This window comes from Nannobrachium achirus (assembly GCF_963921795.1).
Source record: "Nannobrachium achirus genome assembly, chromosome: 21".
NCBI lineage: Eukaryota > Metazoa > Chordata > Actinopteri > Myctophiformes > Myctophidae > Nannobrachium > Nannobrachium achirus.
Window position 1 is genome coordinate 24,911,381 of NC_137828.1, and position 18,033 is coordinate 24,929,413.

The 18,033-nt window shown below is 40.8% G+C and overlaps 1 protein-coding gene across 1 annotated transcript; it reads right to left on the reverse strand.

Annotated features, from left to right (window-relative positions):
- Positions 1 to 3,051: 3,051 nt before the first annotated feature.
- LOC308307176 (ADP-ribosyl cyclase/cyclic ADP-ribose hydrolase 1) lies at positions 3,052 to 15,174 on the reverse strand (the record flags this gene model as incomplete). Its single annotated transcript, XM_080752347.1, has 8 exons — positions 3,052 to 3,151; positions 3,745 to 3,831; positions 4,365 to 4,457; positions 5,035 to 5,108; positions 5,477 to 5,559; positions 10,324 to 10,459; positions 13,924 to 14,056; positions 15,095 to 15,174. The coding sequence occupies 8 exons, from the start codon at positions 15,172 to 15,174 to the stop codon at positions 3,052 to 3,054; spliced, it is 786 nt and encodes a 261-aa protein (XP_080608473.1).
- Between the last annotated feature and the right edge of the window lie 2,859 nt (positions 15,175 to 18,033).

Below are 18,033 nucleotides of genomic sequence, written 5' to 3' on the forward strand. Positions count from 1 at the left end.
GGACTACTTTATATTACTTTACTTTATATTACATTTTCTAAATATTTTATTTTGTAGCATTTTGGACAAAATAGGTGATCTACAAAAAAAAACTGATTTTCAAAAGATTCTTTATACATTTTGATAGCACTTTTACTTAATAGCAATAGTAGTAGTAGTAGTAGTAGTAGTAGTAGTAGTAGTAGTAGTAGGCTACTTCTTCCATCCCTGCCTATATGTTGTTATGTACAGGCTAAGTTACTAATTACGTGTGAGTGATCTGGGACTCACAGAGTCCAAGTGCAGAGGTGTGCATTTATGGCTGCCAGTTGCAGTTAAGTAGTATGGAGTTGCCAAAAGCTTCATCACATCTCCTTATACGTCAGTAACAGGAGAGACTGGCTGCAGGAGGCAGGCAGGAGACAGCTGCCATGTGCCATATAGTTTAGTCTCTATAGCAGGGGTCTTCAACGTTTTCAGGCCAAGGACCCCTTAGCTGAGAGAGAGATGAAGCAGGGTCCACAACCTGTTCATAGATTCCATATAGTTTCATCGTTTGACAGCACAATCATCAGTATATTTTGGATGTCAATTTGTGCTTTCAGATATTTAACCACTTGAACCGTCAATACTAGTAGTTCACGGAATATGGATATGGATATATTATATTATATAAAAAAGGAGGGAAAAAAAACGTTCTATCACGCAAAGATTTGGAGGACCCCCTGTAGTAACTCTGAGGACACCCTAGGGCTCCCGGACCCCCTGTTGAAGACCCATGCTCTATAGGCAGTGGTCAAAAGTATCAACACTGCAATGTAGAAAACTCTGTTAGGGCAAGATCACACTGCACTTTTATTCTACCTATGAGGGTGGATTCTGCCAATGAATTTCAATGGGAATGGAGCAGTTTGCTGTCATTTGTGGATTAAAAAAAAAAGAATAAAACACTCATACCCATTGAAATGCAGCAGTAGAATCCAACCTCATAGGTACAGTAGAATAAACGTGCGGTGTGACTGTGCACTTAGGTTGTTTTTTTCGTTATTTGCTTGTCTTTATATCATTCAGCCTCTTCATGGACAACAGACCAACATAATGTTACTTAAATGTTGGCAACATTTAAGTACAGCCACATACCAGAATAGAACTATTGAGTCAAACCAATTTTCAGTGAGTGCTCATCTGAAGACCACATTTATGTTGTAAACAACAACAAAAAACAAACATAATTATTAATTCTTTAGACTGGGATGTGCAGAGTGCAAGAAGCCATCTAGATTTCCATGGTTACTGTAAGAAAAGCATGGTTTCTGGTGCAGTGGGCAATGGGGGGAAAGGCTATGATATAATTATGATACATGATAAAGGATGCTCAGTTGTTCTCCTTGTGTTCAACACTCTCTTGATAATTCAAATATTCACAGTTGACCATGGTCATCGGATGGTTATAAATGTACATTGTAAATACAACACCAGAGGGAGCGCACACAACGATCTGATAATGCAAACCCATAGCACTATGGGAAAATTCTCCTTTTACAACACTGCACTCAAGTGTGGAACTCCTTTTGACTACCGGTATTTCCCTTAAAACAAGTAACTCGCTGGTCTCCTTCAAAACGGCCCTGACAATTCACCTTTCAGGAGGCCAGAAGCGAAGGTAGTCATCACTTCTCCCATAAGACAGGCGAAAAGTGAGACCCCCCCCCCCACCTTTTCCCCTGTGCTGAACATAGTGGTTTTTTTTGTTGTTGTTTTTTTTATTAAATGCAACGAATATTGTTTTGTTACTGTTGCTATGTCTGTGAATTGAGTGCCAAGGACTTCCAATGTAAACAAGACCTTAAAAGACCTTATTGGGGATGTTCCTGTTGGGCAGGATGTTCTAAGTGTACCTGTGCCGTGCTGCATCTCACATGTGACTACTGTTGTGTTGTTATTCATTGTGACTAATACAATATTCAATCAATCACATTAAAAATACAAATTCAATGAATAACACGTGCAGGTGGGAAAAAAAAGTTTGTATCACCTATTATGGAACTGGGTAGAAGACAACATTATTTGCATAAAGTATTTACTTTAATATCCAACACTGTTCCAACGTGCCTCACTACAGGTTCTAACGTGCCTCACCCTCCTCCATGTACCATTGTATGGCTTAAGACCCAACTTCTTAAACAGCCTTCAATACAATATATTGTTGACAAAAATGGATTTTGGCAGGCCTTGATGGTCGTAATAATGCCTGATTTTACACGTGGTTGCCTGCTGAAAATAGCTGATGTACAAGCTCACAACGTGATGCATTGTGAATTCGTAGATCTGATATATTTGTAATCTACAAGCTCACAATGCACCGCATTGCTGTTTTGTTATGTAGAACATGTTTGAAAATGTGTCAATGAAAAGAAATGTTCACCTGTAGGCTACTGACATGCCCAGATAAGAAATTAAGTCCATCACTGTTGCAAAAATAAATGGTTTAATCCCAGATGTATTGTTTTGTTCCAGCATAACCACATTGCATGTCATAATGAATTACATTACAAACTAATTATACAATAATAAGTGGGTTGTAATGTAAAGTGTTAATGCCTTGATAACAATTTAATCATCATTAAATGACAGTTTGATTTATTGCTTTATTGCTTAATGTATCATTCCGGAAAACAAGTACACGACTTCATCAGACACGCTACATGGTCATCAAGGTTGGGTGTGGTGATCAAGAATCATATACAAGAACGGTCAACCCCAAGCCAACATAGCGACAGTGGTGGAAAAAGTACTTTTGCCTAGGTAAAAGTATCAATACTGCATTGTAGAAATACTCTGTTACTGTCCTGAATTCAACATTTAATTGAGTAAAAGTACAAAGTATTTGTATCAAAATGTACGAATATATATGAAAGTATACTCATTATGCAGAATGTGCCGTTTCACAAATTGTATACAATAATAATGAAAATAGCCGGTCTACAAGCTCACAATGCATTGTGTGCTTGTAGATCTGCTCAAATAATTGTGTATACGAGTGGGTTTCGGCGTGAGCGTTCCGGCAAGCACTCAGCTACTTGGAAGTGTTCCTCTGTGCACGAGGCTGTTTGCACACATCTGACAGGACGACTGTCTGGGGTTCTGCATGCACTGAAGGATCATCAGAGACCTGCGGGCAAACATTATCACCACCCATTAGCAATATAGTAACTAGCCATTTAGTGTTATAACATTACAAAAACAAAAAGTTATACAGTATATCGTTAGGTAGAAACCTTGTATCTCCAAGTTTCACATTTGTATGTTTTTTTTGTAAGTTAAAGCCCCACTTCATCATACAAAAGTGTTGCACAAAAGTACTTTTAAATATTTTTTAAAATGATAAATACAAAGTAAACGGTTTTGGACATGGTTTCCACCCGACAACGACGATTCCCAGTCATGTTCCACCAGTACAGTATTTGCTCATGTAGTAATTTGTACGCTCTAAAGTCTAAACCGTACAGTATCTTGGCAGCAGTTCCTGCAGCTCTTTGTGTTGTAATTCTTATAGAAAACCTCAACAAAAGCAACAGCCGTAGCCTGATATCAGACTGAAAAGCCTGATTGCTTCACAAGAGTCTGGACCCAGGCAAACAGTAGATCAGACTTGTACCCAAATTGTATTCAAGTTGTCCCTGTTGATCATCGATCCTTTCTACCTACAGTATAACAGGCTGAAGCGTGTTGGGCCGTACTGTCAGACTTGTAGTTGACACTCACAGGTCTTTGTCTGTGCAGGTCCAGCGGAACCCTCTGGTCTGCAGAATGTTGATTAGTTCCACAATTGATCCTTTCCTGCACGATTCTCTGCAGGGTAAGAGAATAAAGAGACATAATTCAGAAAGAATTGTTCAAACAAGACCTAATCTTGGTAGAACAACCTCAATTTAGGACAGGAGTCTTCAACGCTTTTTCAGGCCAAGGACTCCTTAGCTAAGACAGAGATGAAGCAGGGACCGGCCCCCCACTACATATTGGTTTCATGTTAAATGCGAGTTTTCAGACATTTAACCCCTTAAACCCTCACTACTTTGTAAACTTGCCCTTTGGTTTGGTACTTGGTCTGCTCTTTTTCCCCCTCTATACACAAAACATCTTAGGCGAGAAAAGCTGATCTACAAGGTATTGACGACGCCTGAGCTTGTAGATCGTCTATTTTCGGCTAATGCTCCCCCCAGAATAGGGAAGTGGTCAATGTAAAAAAAAAAAAATCAAATAGTTTCTATCACACAAAGATTTGATGGCTCCCCCTGCAGTAACTCTGAGGACCGCCTAGCTAGGGGTCCCAGACCCCTTGTTGAAGACCCCTGATGTAGAGTGAGTGTTAATTTTATCCTCACATAAAGGGTCCCTCTAGGTTGGCTACCACCTTGATGTTGACATGATCCACCATTCTTGGGTTCAGGCTGTCCAATTCAACACTTCCAAACATGCTGTGAAAACATAATAATATTTATGTTTTTTCTTTTTTTTAAATTGCGGGCTATTATTATACTGGCATGTTTGCTTTATAATTAAAGGTTGGGTAAGAGATTTTCTTTGGTTAAAATAAGTGTTAAATCTTTTGTCTGAGTCAGTACTCATTGCCATAGATAGAGTGTTTGTTCAGATGTTTCTCCAGCTCTTTATTAAACAGAACATGCATTTTCAGGTCAGGATGCCAATTTTATCCAATCAGGATAGAGAACACAACCAGATTAAACAAGTGAAATTGGAAGTGGAACACTATAGCTGATGAATGGCTACTCTTTCCTGATTGGCTGAAATGTTGTCACTAGCTGAAAAATGCATTTTCTGTTTATTATGGGAGTAGTTTACCCCCAAAATGTTTTGGGGGTGAACTACTCCTTTAAAGAGCTGGAAAGACAGCTAGGATAAACAAACACTCTATAGCAATGATTAGTACTGTATCACAATAGAAAATAGTCCTTTAAACTTTGAATTAAAAAAAAACATTACAATTTTATCACACATCACTTACCCTACAGTACCTTTCATGTCTCACATTACCTTTTCCTATTGAAGGCGTTGTCGATAGATCCGTTTAATAGCACTGTGATGTTGCCACACGCTGTCTCTGCAAACTGATGAGGTAATAGAAGAGAGTGACGGTGACAGTGAGTACGGTCACACCGAAGTTTAATTCGCCAATGCATTTCAATAGGAATGGAGTGTTCTTTTGCTTGCCTGGCTCCAGCCCATAGACCCGCGTCACCCGCCCACTCTCTGAGCGGACTGCGCCGAGTCTGAAATCACAAATTCACAAATGGCAGCAAACCGCTCCATTCCCATTGAAATGCATTGACAGAATCCACCCTCAGACGTAGAATAAAAGTGAGGCGTAACCGTGCCCTTAGGCCTTTATTTTTATGAAGGTGATAATGTGTTATTTCGGGGAAGATGCTCTAAAGTCTAAATGATTGATGCTTACATTTTTAATGATTAAGCTTACATTTTGTGAGGCTTGCCTCCACAGGGAGTACACCGGATGATGGATACACTCTGACCACTCTGGGCAGGAACCTAAATCAAACCCTGTGCAACACATAAGAAACCTGCAGTGAACCAAATGTCTTGTGACTATATTTTATAGCGGGTACAGAATACTGAGTAACATGATAGACAAAAGGCCAAGGATCCCCTTAGCTGAGAGAGAGAGAGAGAGAGAGAGAGAGAGAGAGAGAGAGAGAGAGAGAGAGAGAGAGAGGGAGAGAGAGAGAGAGAGAGAGAGAGAGAGAGAGAGCTGGGACCCCCACTACACACTGTATAAAATTGTGTTGCATAGATGTCATAATACATTGCTTCATAGCAGTGTTTGACACATTCATGTTAACCACTTAACCCTTACGTTCTGTTCAGATTCACTACACCTTCGTTCTGTTCGGGTCATTTTGACCCGGGGGACATTTGGTTTAAAAAAAACAACACTAATATACATTTTAACTTAACAAATCATCATGATACATTGACTTTGACTCAATACCAAACAATTCATATGATGTATATGGTAAATGTTTGCATTTCTGCTTTGCTATATCACATTAAACACTGAAAGAGCTAGGCGTTTTTACTGATTTAGCTGAAATTCATGTAAAAAAACTACTTTATTTAATACTGGGCAATATTGCTCATGCTTATAGGAAAAAATGAAAATCAGACAATATTTTTATGAACTTTTTTTTTTTTTTTTTTCAACATGCCCATTAATTGAATACTTTTGGTTCAGGAACAGGACATCATTCTCACATAGAGCTGAACACACATGTGAACACACATGAACGTCACATATGAATATACACTTGAACGTATACGGTACAGTGGTTTTCAAACACTTTGGTCTCAGGGCACCCCTGTAAACAACATTTTCATCCACATGATGGTGATAGGAGGGGGGAGGAGGGGGGGAAGGAGGTGACTGTGTGTCTGTGTTAGTATACATGCTTTCTTTTATTTCTGTGCATCTGGGGTGGCGGGGGGGGGGGGGGGTGGGAGGGAGGTGGGGTTGGGTTGGGTTGGGGGGTTTGGAGGGGAGGGGTAAGGGTGAGGTGAGGGGGGTTGGAGGGGGGAGGGGTGGAAGGGGTTAGGGGGTGATTTTGTATCTGTGTTTGTACGTGATTCCTTGTATTTCTGTGCATCAGGGGAGGGGGGGTTAGGTGGGGGAGTAGGGGGAGGGTTCGGAATGGGGCTTCGGAAGGGGGGTGTTAGAAGTGGGGGTGACTGTGTGTCTATGTTTTGGTATAATACTGTGTATTTCTGTGCATCTGTGCTTCCGGGTCAAAATGACCCGAACAGCACTAAAGGTTCAAAAAATATGAGGGGGGTGTAGCATGGGTGTAGTGCAAAAATATTTTTTTTACATGTTCATCTCAGAAGAATCTTTAAGGCCAGTGAGTTTCAGGTGGAAAAAAATTAAACTTCTACCTTTTTTTTTCAAATGAAAATGTAAAACGGGTCAAAATGACCCGAACAGCACTTAAGGGTTAAACCTTCAATACTTAGAAAACTTGCACTTGGTCTGCTTTTCCCCCCCTTAAACCAAACCTCTTTGCTGAAAATAGTTGATCTACAAGCTTACAAAGTCTCATAGCGCAAGGCGTTGTGAACTAGATCTGCTATTTTCCGCTAACGTTATCCTCAGAGTAGGGATGCTAGGGTTCAAGTGGTTAACGTAAAACAAGAGAGAGGTTCCTGTCACACAAAGATTTGGTGACCCCAGTAGTAACTTCTTACTTACTTGTAGTAACTCTGAGGTTGCCTAGGGGTCCCGGATCCCCTGTTGAAGACCCCTAGTCTAAATGCTTGCATGAAATTCACACTATATAACAATACATTTTTTTCAATCTCAAGGGAAGATCATGTTCAGTGCAAAAAAAAAACAGTTTTTGCTCTGTTCCAGGTGTGCAGACTGAATACACTCTAAGATTACAGGCCACAATTATCTCTGGACAATGGAGTGCAGATAATGATGTATGACAAAGAGTGTAACACAAGAAGATGATTGACAGGTAACCTCGTTCCCAGTTTTATCTCCATCTCACAAGGAGAAAAATCACAGAAAAGAACTACGACTGAATGTTGTGTAACCGGAAGTACAGGAAACACAGGCCTACATGTTGACCAGCCTAGGAACATCCCTTTTACTTCATGTTGCACACTTTAGGACACACTTTAGGTCAGCGGTCTTCAACAGGGGGTCCGTGACCCATAGGGGGTCCTCAGAGTTATTACAGGGGGTCCTCTAAATCTTTGAGTGGTAGAAAGTTTTTTTTCTCCTTTTTTATATTAACCACTTGAACCTATAGTGTCCATATTCTGAGAACTGTAGCCAAAAATAGCAGATCTGCAAGCTCACAACGCCTCGCGTTGCGAGGTGTTGTGAGCTTGTAGATCGGTTATTTTCGGCAAAGAGGTTTGGTGTATAGAGGGGGAAAAGAGCAGACTAAGTACAGAGTGAAAGGTCAAGTTTATTAAGTATTGATGGGTCAAGTGGTTAAATATCTGAAAACACAAATTGACATGAATCCAAAATACACTGTCAACCTGTGGGTCGTGACCCCCAGGGGGGTCCCCAGTCCACTGGTTGAAAATCTTTGGCCTACCACGACACAATGGAGGCGCGACTGCGACAATAAAGTTATACCATGTAACTTTTTTTATAAAACAAATCTTAAAATTGTCCTAACTGTTAAATCGCTAAAGTTTTAGAACACCCACTCCGTTATTTTCAGCTTCTAAAGCCTTCTCTTTATATGTTTTCTATGATCCTCGCCGGGGTCCGGTTTTCGCGGAAAAATAACGTCATCATATACGTTGGCCAATCACATCGCGGAACATACACACATGATACACTACTGGCCAATCACAGCGGATCTGCCGGGTCTTCAGGAAGTAGCCTCGCTCAGCTACAGTGTTTACCATGGTGAAGGATTCTTAACCTCTTAATCCCCAAATCCTGGCCAGAAAATTACGTTCTACCCATGGTTCTACCCCTCCACGGATTTGTATCGGTCGCGGTGGTTTGCGACGCCGCTCCGGTGGTCCGCGGCGGTGGTCCGCGACGACTCCGGGCGAAAAACGGCCGAAAAAAGCAATACCGCTACTGACAACTAGTTTAGCAACTTACACAGTATAGCTTTAATGCATGATCGTCTATTTTCATCATTACGTGAAACTGCGGCTGAGTCGCCGACACGCTGAGGGACCTAATGATTCAGCTCTAAATGCAACTGATAGTCTAGCCTATTAAATAAATACAAATCTTTGGAATTTGCATCATGATTATATTATGCTTTGCGCTAGCAATAGGCTACATTTTTTACATAGGCCTATTCTTTTATTTATTTTAAACTAGTCCTTACCCGTTCAAAGATATGAGCTCTGAAATGATGTGCAGTGTGTGGGTTATGGGATGTGCACTGTGCACACAGTATATGAGGGATGGAAAGTAACTTTAACTGGTGCTTGCATGATAATATGTAGGAGCATCAATGTAAGAAATACCCGTTTAGTTTAATGGCTACAGAGATACTGTGTACCGATCTGCATGATTTTTGGACAAAATCTGTAACAGGGCCAGACAACAGACCCCCCCCCCCCCCCCCCCACCCGCCCACCCACCCACACACACACACACACACACACACACACACACACACACACACACACACACACACACACACACACACACACACACAGAGCTGGTTAAACATGTTGCCTCATGCTAGATGCAGAATAGATATGCCTCAAGCTAGATGCAGAATAGATATAGATACACCATAAAAATGCTAATATACAGCATATGATTTGTGAATGTGACAAACGGGCTTCACAGTTATGTTAGGTGTGTTCATATGCTAATGGTGATGTGATTTCAGATCAATTGCTCCAGCCACTGAGGAGAAACGCTGTGACAGACACTCACTCAGACAGACAGACAGACACTCAGACAGACAGACAGACAGACAGACAGACAGACAGACATTTGGAAAATTATATGTTTGATATACGGTATGTGTTGGAATGGGCAGAATGGGCACATATGTATTTAATTTGATGTTTGGCACTTTGATGAAAATATGGGCGTAATATGGCCGTAAAGTGCTTGATGAATCCGGCCCATTGTCTGCATAAAACTGAAGCAACCCAATGGTAAAACGGTGCACCAAATTCTGGGCCCAGGGTACAAGGATTCACTGTGGGCCCCACATGAATGTTGTTCATAGGGGAGGGGGTTTAACCCATTTAGACCGTTATTACACGTTATTTTGTGCTTTAACTATTGAAAAATAGCAGATACACAAGCTCACAGCGCAGCACCGAGTCCGAGTGCTGCGCTGCGAGCTTGTAGATCTGCTATTCATGAAAAATCGTGAAAATCTGTGCAAGTCTTTGAATATTTTTGACCCGATTCTATAAATGTCTTCTAAATCAAATACATTTTTTGAAAAACCTGTTTTTTTCTGCGTCAGTGCTCAAGCCTTTTCATGTGAAGGACCCCCAAAATGATATGTATTTGGCCACAGACCCCCATCTCAAAATACTTAGTTCCAGGCACCCCCATTTGTAACTCAAAATTTGAGTTACAAATGTTCGCTTAAAATACATATAGGCCAAGATTTGCACACATTTTCACGACTTTTCAAAAATAGCAGATCTACAAGCTCGCAGCGCGGCACTCGGTGCCGCGCTGTGAGCTTGTATATCTGCTATTTTTCAATAGCTAAAGTATAATTAAGGCCCCCTCCACCTTGGGCCCTGGTAACTCCCACGTCCCTGACAACAGAAAACATATAATCCAACCTATGTCCTCCTCGTGGCCGCACCAGATGAGGTCATTGAACATGTAGCCCACCAAGGTGTCCTCCAGTGTCCAGAAGCCTCGGTGCACGGCTGCATAGCTGTGCATGAGGGTCCTGGTTTTACTCCAGAACAGGAACTGAACACACCACATGGAAGCAAGACAAAGCAATTTAACTGGTTTAGGAAGAGACAGTGATTGATTTGTCTTTGCCTTTTCAACCTTTGCCCTCCTGAATAATTTACTCTTTGCATTTTTACTTAATATGCTCAGGGCTGTTAGGGTTAGGTCAAACTGGGCCCTACTAGGCACAGGCAGATTTTCAGCATAACCTGCAACCTTCTTCCGTTTGGAAGAAGCGAGATGCGTTCATTTTCCAAAAATAAACAGCCTAATTATCCACGAGAGACATGCCTATATCTGGGTATTGAAAACCTGAAGGGATGCGTCCATGACGTGTGTACCATGCGACCACCTAAACTTAAGATTTCCAATGCTAGCAATTTTGACCCACAGATGAAGTATATTAACACCTTGACGTCCGAAATAGAATGGTGGTTGGTAGATTAGCCGTGACATTTCTATTATTGTATTGTGATCTGAGACATAATATTATGTTTATAAACATGACCCCGCAGCCCCTCCATCTTGAACAGCGCCGCTGTTTTTTCTTTTTTTTTTCCCCCCAGGCCAGTAACTCACCATGATTTTCTCGATTTCCGTTGGGATAGAATGGGGGTTTTGGCCGATCGTCGATGTCCCCGTGCGTTTCGCGTGCGCGATCCTTTCACGTAAATGTCCCCGCAAATAGTCCATGTGTGACTGAAGAACAGAACTGAAAAGTTTCGCTAGCATAGCCCCAAGCATGGCTGCAGGAGGAGCTCGAGTGTGTAGACAGTAAACGGATGGGTGGAAGGTGCCTTGGAGAAGGAGAGGCGCTGACGTCACCTCTGCTTCATGCACGGTCTGCATGAGCTATCAGTGCACGAGTGGTGACTAGGGAAGGTTAGACGATCGCCGATTTTCGGATCAAAAGCTTTTATTCCGGTTTTAAAGACAAAGTCCGGGAATGTACGACGTGGCTGAGAGTCCCTGGGGGGATGTGCGATATAGTACGGTTTTAACATTAAGGGGCTCCCCTTGGCTTAGAAGGTGTTAAATTATATTGTAGGTAGTGTATCAAGATGACAGATATGCCACTTTAAAAAGGCAAAATTAAACTCATGGGACACTTTATTAGAACACAAAAAAAAATCGATATGGCCTCAGTAGTCAACCACTGAAATTATGATATTTCACGATGCCTCTCATTGGGATTGCATTGGCAGCTGCAGTGCACCGTTCTTCCTTACCCGAAGTGGGGCCGCTGTCACAATAGGGGGCGCGAATTTATAGGCGCCTGTGTGTCTCTATACTATATACATTTCGGCTATTTGAAAATAGCTGATCTACACACACACAATGCATCTTGTTGTGACACTTCTTAGTAGTTTGTCTTTCAGTTTTGTCTTTCTTTTGCATGGGTGCATTTTGGGGCCCTCCCATGACGGGCCCTATAGGCCAGTGCTTAGAGTGTCTGTGCAGAAAAACAGCTCTGCTTATGCTGCATATCATTGCTGTGGGGCAGAAACCTCTTATCTGCATATTTTAACTTTTTGTGTTTTTTGAAGCGGTGAAAGCCGCTTCCAAGGAGTGGCTTTGTGTGTCCCGTTCATGTCCATATATGGTCATTTCAGTCCAGAATGAACAGGTTTTATCTGTCCGTAAATGTGTGTCCCATGTGTGTCCCCTCATGTCCATATATGGTCATTTCAGTCCAGAATGAACAGGTTTTATCTGTCTGTAAATGTGTGTCCCATGTGTGTCCCCTGACTCCCCTCATGTCCATACATGGTCATTTCAGTCCAGAATGAACAGGTTTTATCTGTCCCGTATACGTCCAGAATATGTGTGTAGTGTCCATCCCGGTCTGATGATTGGATGATTAAAAATGTCCAATGAGACCATACTTTGAGGATTGGTCAAGCTTCACATGACAATTCGGCCCTCCAGATAAAATCATTCAGAATTCAGAATTCAGAATTCTTAAGCTCTAGAACACATAGGATAAAAGTTCACCGCTTCACTTTGAACCGAGGTTTGATTTCTTAAATGAATGCCCTTGACAAGGGGTGTTCGACATTTTTCAGCCCAAAGCACTGAGAGCAAGATGAAGCAGTTTAAACTTTTCTATAGCTATTTGGATTCACGCTAATGTGAATTTTCAGATAGTTAACCTTTTAAAACCTATAAATATATGTATCTTGGCCTGCTCTTTTTTTCCCCTCTACACCAACTCTCTGAAAAATAGCCTAACTACAAGCTCACAATGGGTGCGTTTATATGCACAGTATTCCACTTATATACGGAATGACTGCTCATTCAGAATAGAAATGCTCATATAAACGTTTAGGAATGGCCATTCCGGTGTGACCCGAATGAATTTTCATTCTGGTCTGAAGAGGTGGTTTATGCCGTTTCAATCAGTATACATTTGTCATATGAACGCTCCATTCGGAATGAACTGCTGTCTGGAATAAATGAATGCTACACATGAATGCCCCCCCCCCCCCCCTTCTCCGACCTGAAGTAGGCCTAATTTGCGCATGCCCAAAGTTCTATTCCGAATGAATCCTTTGGTCATGTAAACGACAGTGGAATGAGGGATACTTGTATTCAGGTCCCATGTAAACGTTTGGGTATGAAGCTCTATTCAGAATAAGTTCATTCTGAATGCCATTCTGAATGTGCATATAAACGCACCCATTATTGTCTCGCAGCGGGACTAGTGGAGAAGAGATCAGAATCAGAATTTCACAGGTTTTTCACAGGTTTACAGCTTTCACAGGTTTACAGAAGTAAAGAAGTGGGTGAAAATCGTTTTTGTCATCAAAATCATTCCCATTGTATCACTGCACACATATAGGCCTACCTGTATCTACATAAATACAACCAAAAAATTAAAACAATCCAGTAGAACTAAAAGACAAGTCATTTTATGGTGTTGCACTCTTGCCAATATGTTTAATTTTATAATGGACAAAGGGATTTGGGGCCTTGGGGTAGGGCATTCACGAATAGTGATTTTTAGTATTCAAATTATTCGACCTCAAAGTATTCGAATAGTCGAATATTCGACAGGCCTGGCCAAACGGGCCAAACTGTCAAATATTACAGTAAGTAAGCAAGAGCCAAACATTGTGAAAATAGCCGATCTACATGCTCACAACGCCTCGCGTTGCGAGGCGTTGTGAGCATGTAGAGAGGCGTTGTGAGCATGTAGATCGGCTATTTTCACAATATTTATCTGCGGAACCGAGTCACATTAAATGCAATACCTACAATTCCAAGTGCTTGTCAGGGTTCTTATGACTTCCTATCTACTAGCCAAGCTTTATAAACCATGGAGAAATATATATATTTTTAAAGACAAAGCAATAAAAAAATAAACGAATATTCGACTTCGGTGAACAACGTCGAATAGTGACTTTGATATTCGAATATTCAAATATTTGGTGAATGCCCTACCTTGGGGGGACAGTAAAGAATAAAGAAAAACTCACTCTATCACAAGACCAGGTTTGTTTTGGCACCATGGCAGTGAACAGCTGCTGGTAGTGCTTCACTGTTACACCACAAGACGACCGCTGGACAACAGCCTCCTCAAACTCTGTCCAGATCAGCTCACAGTCATAGCTGAACACACACACACACACACACACGCACACACACGCACACGCACACGCACACGCACGCGCGCACACACGCAAAACGATCAAAATGATCAAAATAACAATTCTTACACATTCTCTAATTGTGTAGACTTCTTGTAAATTAAGCAATGCAGATGTCTAACAATGATTTAACTCTTGAGAGCGTAAAATGGAACCAAATGGACCCGTAAGGGTCCATTTGGTTTCATTTTATAGAATTTGAATCCTGAAAAGTAACAGTTCAAAAGAGGTTTCCACCCGACAGAGACGATAATGTAAGATCAACCACAAATTCGCAGGGGAGATATACCGGTGTGTGGACTGAGAGAATATTTAGTAGTCCAGTAGTGTGCACAGCAGCAAGATTCATGAGTTGCTGATAGGAAAAGGATATCAAATGTAACACAACCACCTTAAAGGGCCACTTCACCTCCGGGACAACCCTATCTTATTTCATTATTGTTTGGGACACGATCAACACAATCCTGAGTTATTTTTTGTGTTCAGTCTGTTCTTTTAGATATTTTAGTATTTCAGCATGACTAGTGATGCATTTTGCATCATCAGTGATGCGTTTTGCATCTAATATCTCAAAAAACAGATTGAACACAAAACATAACTCAGGATTGTATTGATCGTGTCCCAAACAACAATAAAATAAGATAGGGTTGTCCCAGAGGTGAAGTGGCCCTTTAAAGACTACTAGTCGTGTGTATATCCCTCAACTGTGAGTAACCTCTGTACATAGATACTGTTATTGTACTGTTTAGACTGATGATAGACGTGTTTCCTATGTATGTGGGTATACAGTATATAAACCAACTATTCCTGACAGCAAATGCACAATTCTTATGGTTTTGTAAGTTAGATTTGCCTCAGTTGCAATGTAACAGCTCTGAGAATACATCAATTTGACATACATTATTATGTTTGATTGTATTGTTCCACTTTTGCTTTGGCAATGTTAACATATATATGTTTTCTCATGCCAATAAAGCCCTTGGAATTTAATTGTATTTACCTGGAGCCTGGGTGTAATAGTGTGATGTAATTGTAACAGCGTCCAATCACAATCTGTTTCAGGTTGGGCGTGGTCCCCATCTCTGCACACAACTCATGATTAGGACAACACAGCAGCATTATAAACCCTTTGAAATGGACACAAAGAGAGATGATTATAGGTATCACGATGTCAATATACCACAAAGAAATATATAGAGAATTAATTCAATGAAATGGATGACATGAATTGTATGTGAACACTGGGAGAAAAGAAAGAAAGAAAGAAAGAACAAACAAAGGTCTTTTGTTGTGAAAATAAATAAGGGTGGCAGCGGACCTGCAGTTTTCTGGGAGTTTGTTCCAGATATGTGGTGCTGGTGCATAATAAACTAAATGCATGCTTGCTTCCCCATGTTTAGTTTTGGTTTTAGGGACAGAAAGCAGACCTTTCCCAGGTGAGATACCTGAGAGATCTGGAAAGAAAGAAAGAAAGAAAGAAAGAAAGAAAGAAAGAAAGAAAGATGACACCAATAGAGATGTCAGGGTCAGTGACTTACATAGCACGCTGGACATTGCAGAGGACTTTAATGTTTTAACTGAGGTCATGATGTTGGTGAGAGGGAAGCCCCTGGGTTTCCTCATTGGTCTTCAATCAGAACTCAGACAGATCTGTGGTGGAGAGGCGAGTTCAAACATTTAAGTCAAATAATAAACGAATAACCTACACGTTTGTGAATAATCTATTACAAGTAGGTTAAGTTCTTTTCTTTGGTTAAAACAAGTGTTAAATACCTCTATATTCTGATAGTAATCATTGCTATAAAGTGTTTGTTCAGTAAAAATAGCTCTATTTTCTGATAGTATAGCCTAATATTGCTCTAGACGTGTTTGTTCAGTAACAGTGTTAAATAGCTCCATATTCTGACATTAAACATTGCTCTGGACTGGAGTGTTTGTTTTGTAACAGATGTTAAATAGCTCTATATTGTGATAGTAATCATAGCTCTAGAATGTTTGTTCAGTAACAGAAGTCTCCTGTCTCCATGTCTCTCAAGCTCTTAAACGGAAAATGCATTCTCAGCTCAGGATACAATTTTATCCGATCAGGATTGAGAACTCAGACAGGAAAGAGAAATTGGAAGTGATGACACAAATATGCTAAATGAGCAGACATAATTGGACCTGAAACTCAAAAAATGTATCTGATAATTGGTAGGCCTACTCTCTCCTGAATGTGGTCACCTACCGAAGATGTATTTTCTGAGAGACAGGGAGAGCCCTGTTACTGAACTAACACTCTATATCAATCTGATTACTCAGAATATAGTACTTTAGTCATAATAACATCTACTTACCGTATTCTAAAGTGTTACTGATAATGTGGAGGGGAAACGAATAAAGGGCCTTGAATTAGGGGGGCTCCAGTGAATGAATGAATAAGTCAGAGGTTCTCAAGGTGTGGTCCAGGGACCCTCAGGGTTCCTTGAGACGGGGTACCCTATGTCTGTGACTGTGTGTTCAAATGGAACCTTACCTCAGGTCGGGTGCTTGAAATTAAAAAGTTTGAGAACCACTGAACTAACTGTGTGCGTGTGTGCGTGCGTGCGTGCGTGCGTGTTTGTGCAGGCTATGGTATTTCTGGGAAATACCATAGCTGATTAAAGATCAAAGTGTTTGTGTCTGCCGTGACATGCTGACACCAAACAACAAAACTAACACATTTGTTTTAATAGCCTTTTATGGAACACCAAAAAAGCCCCAAGGCTACAAGAACATAGTTTGCAACAGTTAGCTAAACTTAGTGAGTTTCAAACACTTTTTTAATATCATGTTGTCCATAAGACTGCAGCAACTTTGATAGTTTGGTGGCTACTTCAGGGGGGGTAAATCTTGGTGACGAGTCACGCTGTCTATCTTGCTCAGCTTCAATGCAGAAGCCGGGGTCCAGGGCCAATGACCACTTGAATACTGTTATACATTATAATACAAGGAGTAGACCCGTTCTAGTGTTAGATTCTTAGGACTTCTAGTATTTGATGTTCTTCTTCAATAGACTTCTCTTCTTATATATTATATATTATATATTATTGTGGGCTCGCCTGGAAGGCGAGCACACGTATGTTATCTTCATTATTTATTTCTATATTTATATACTAGTCAGTATCTCCTCAAAACTTTGGCACGCTTCATCTCTTAAACGCTTACACCTTTCAACACCATTCAAATTTTTATGTGTTCAGCTTACTGAGGACACGTGTGCTTGTACTTTTGGTTTTGAAATGTTTTGTAGTATAAATATAAAAAAATAAAAATGTTTAACTTTAAGCACCCAATGCATTTCCAATGGGTTTAGTGAGTGGGGACAGAGTGGAGAGAAGGATAATAGACCCATGTTTATGTTAAGGCGCTGTGGCTGCAGTGTTCACACTTCAGATATGCTATCTATATCATTGCGTTCACACAGGTCTGCTCTCTGATTTGATCCAAATGTCTAAGCTGTGTGATGTATAAAACTATAGTTATAGTTAAAACTATAAATAAATGTCCCTCTCCACTCTACTGATTACACAGCTGTGATCAAGAATCAAGTCCGGGCGATGGGATGTAAATCCCATAGCCATATATCCTAGAGCCCGCAGGGACAGTCAGCCATATTAGTGGTTGTTGTTGGTTGTCAGGGAGATATCAAAACCAATGCATTTCCAAGTCAGATCCACAAACACAATAAAAGCCATGCTCCACTCCTCAGTCTGGTGTGGCCACATAGAAGAACGCCTTGGTTATAGACATAGTGGAGGACAGATGTGATCTGGGATTGTTAGCCTACAGTATATGCACTCAATATACTCCACTACAGTTGGAGTCCATTTGACAGTTGCTGGTTCCCAAACACAGAATCAAAAATGTAGATCTAGAACACATAGAATATGTACAGTACAGTAAGGTTCAGTAGAGTAC